This window comes from Salvelinus alpinus, chromosome 23 (assembly GCF_045679555.1).
Source record: "Salvelinus alpinus chromosome 23, SLU_Salpinus.1, whole genome shotgun sequence".
Taxonomy (NCBI): domain Eukaryota; kingdom Metazoa; phylum Chordata; class Actinopteri; order Salmoniformes; family Salmonidae; genus Salvelinus; species Salvelinus alpinus.
In genome coordinates this window covers 903376-906175 of record NC_092108.1, presented here as the reverse complement: position 1 = coordinate 906175, position 2800 = coordinate 903376, and the positions used below count along the sequence as shown (strand labels likewise).

At 53.1% G+C, this 2800-nt stretch overlaps 1 protein-coding gene across 1 annotated transcript; it reads right to left on the bottom strand.

Moving 5' to 3' along the window:
• Positions 1-231: 231 nt before the first annotated feature.
• LOC139550031 (neurogenic differentiation factor 6-B-like) lies at positions 232-2058 on the bottom strand. The gene is made up of 2 exons (XM_071360605.1): positions 1841-2058; positions 232-1530 (listed from the first exon to the last, which is right to left on the bottom strand). Exon 2 carries the CDS (start codon positions 1523-1525, stop codon positions 356-358), a length of 1170 nt encoding a protein of 389 aa, XP_071216706.1. The 5' UTR covers positions 1526-1530; positions 1841-2058; the 3' UTR covers positions 232-355.
• Positions 2059-2800: the final 742 nt, after the last annotated feature.

Genomic DNA, 2800 nt, shown 5'->3' with positions numbered 1-2800 from the left:
TAACAGGGGGAATATAACCTTTTAAGTGTTCTATTAATTATGGCTCTGTCTACTGGCTCTGAGTCCCAGCCTGGCAGCTCTGCCTGCTGGCTCTCAGTCCCAGCCTGGTAGCTCTGCCTACTGGCTCTGAGTCCCAGCCTGGCAGCTCTGCCTACTGGCTCTGAGTCCCAGCCTGGCAGCTCTGCCTACTGGCTCTGAGTCCCAGCCTGGTAGCTCTGCCTGCTGGCTCTGAGTCCCAGCCTGGTAGCTCTGCCTACTGGCTCTGAGTCCCAGCCTGGTAGCTCTGCCTACTGGCTCTGAGTCCCAGCCTGGCAGCTCTGCCTGCTGGCTCTGAGTCCCAGCCTGGTAGCTCTGCCTACTGGCTTTGAGTCCCAGCCTGGCAGCTCTGCCTGCTGGCTCTGAGTCCCAGCCTGGCAGCTCTGCCTACTGGCTCTGAGTCCCAGCCTGGTAGCTCTGCCTGCTGGCTCTGAGTCCCAGCCTTGTAGCTCTGCCCGGCGGACCGAAGGTGTAATTCATAGTGTAACCGGCCCTCTGGCGAGACCCGGTACATGGATGGCGAGCTGAGGGAGCCGTGACCGGGCACAGAACTGTATCTCATCCCATAGTGGCCGCTCTTCCCGTACTCCTCCGGTTCGTCGTGTTTCAGAGAGAATATCCCGTTAAAGTTCAGAGGAGGGCTGATCTGTCCGCCTACGTGTCCCTCTCTTCCTCCCTCAGGAGACGTGTGGTCGTAGTACGGCTCGTACTGGCCACCGTAGCTGTAGTGCCGGCTGTGGTAGGATGGCTTGGCGCTGTCCAGGGTGCTGCAGCCTTGTCCAGGGGCCGTGCCCAGATCTGCCCCGGGGTAGGGGTACATGTTGTCGTAGTGGGCCGTACTACTGGGGTACGTCACCTCTCCGTTGTGGTCCGTGAGGAAGGACCTGGCTTTCAGCTGCAGACAGCCAGCCACCAGGTTGGTCGTGGGCTGGGACAGGCCCTTACACAGAGTTTGAACGAACCCCAGCAGGTCTGGCTTTTTGCCCGCGGACAGAGTCTCCGACAGGGCCCAGATGTAGTTCTTAGCCAGGCGCAGAGTCTCTATCTTGGAGAGCTTCTGGGTCTTGGAGTAGCAGGGCACCACCTTTCGGAGGCTCTCTAACGCATCGTTCAGACCGTGCATCCTGCTGCGCTCGCGGGCGTTTGCCTCATGACGGCGCACCTTGACCCTCTCCTGTCTACCTTTAGTCGACTTCTTTCTCCGTGGTCCTCTCTTTCTGGGGAGGCCGTTTTCATCCTGCTGGTTGTCGTCCTCTCTCTCTTCTTCCTCGTCCTCTCTTTCTGAGATGTCACCCTCCTCCGGGTTCGACGTGACGTCCAGGCTGTGTATCGGGTCTGGCTCCTCCTCGCACTCTCTCTCCGGGTTCGACGTGACGTCCAGGCTGTGTATCGGGTCTGGCTCCAGGTCCGGTAAGCTCCCACGGGGGTAGTTGGCTCCAAACCGGGGCTCATACGTCATGTCTGGTTCTTCATACGGTAGAGTCAACATGATTCCTATAGACCACAACCCCCAGTTAACACACACGCAAGCAACGCAGTCAACACATAAACTATTACAACGCCCACACTATGTAGAGCCTGTCAATGTCAAATGTCCGTGTGCCTCTCCTATATATGGAGAGTCTGGAGAGAGGTTGTGTTGCTCAGTGGTAAAACCAAGGCCAAAGTCACATGCTCCAGCAATCAACGTTTCTGAATAAATGAGTTATACATATATCTATGCTATTTAGTGACTAAAACTATTAACAGAACAACATGCATATGATAGGTGAAACAATCCGTATGCCAAGACAAGTCTCCTCACCTGAATGTATGTTAGCGGGCGGTGTGCATGTTCTCTAGTATCTCCCTTCTCTCTGTTCTGTGCCACCCTCTCCTCTCCTCTCTTCTCCCCTCTCTTCTCTTGCAAACAAAATGACAGAATCATTCCTTTACTGGTGTCTTCCTCTCTCTCCCCCTCACTCACACTCTCTCTCTCCACCTCTCTCTCCTTCTCCCCCCTCCTCTCGCTCTCTCTCTCTCGCTCTCACTCTTTCTTTGAGAAATGACACTCATGCCAACTGCCAGAGCGGGTACCCATGCCATCTGCCGCTGCCATCTCGTGGCAGGGCGTAGTCACGTGGCTCCCGTCCCGTGGGACCTCCATCCCGCGCTGATCATCTGGCATCTTGGTAATGGGCACCGGGAGGCTGACGCTTAACCGTCAAACAGGCAGACCAGGGAAGGATAAGAACTCATATAACTGTCCTCCAGATCAGAAAGATGGAGCGATGCTTTAGGGCTGTTTAAGGTAACATACTGTATCTAGGTTGGCAACAAGTTGGTCCCAAAACACCGTTTTTATATGTATTATTTATCATCAGTAAATCCATGGATAAGATATGAATGTGATGGAATATATTGAAGGAAAACAGTGTAGCTTCTCAACAATGCAGAAGCATTAGTTATGTGCCCTTTGAGGCTGAGCTGTCATTTTCAACTGATGCAATTGAACCTGCTGTAAAATTTATTTTCTAAATTGGCTCCTGAGTGCTATTGTATTAATACAATAGAATATAGTAACATGAAACAGTTACAGCTATAGGGACTATAGGGACCACCAGATACAGATATAGGGACTATAGGGACCACCAGATACAGCTGTAGGGACTATAGGGACCACCAGATACAGATATAGGGACTATAGGGACCACCAGATACAGCTATAGGGACCACCAGATACAGCAATAGGGACTATAGGGACCACCAGATACAGCTATAGGGA

Bases quoted from the DNA above. Each gene is read 5' to 3' on its own strand.
- LOC139550031 (XM_071360605.1), bottom strand. From the start codon at position 1,525: ATGTTGACTCTACCGTATGAAGAACCAGACATGACGTATGAGCCCCGG.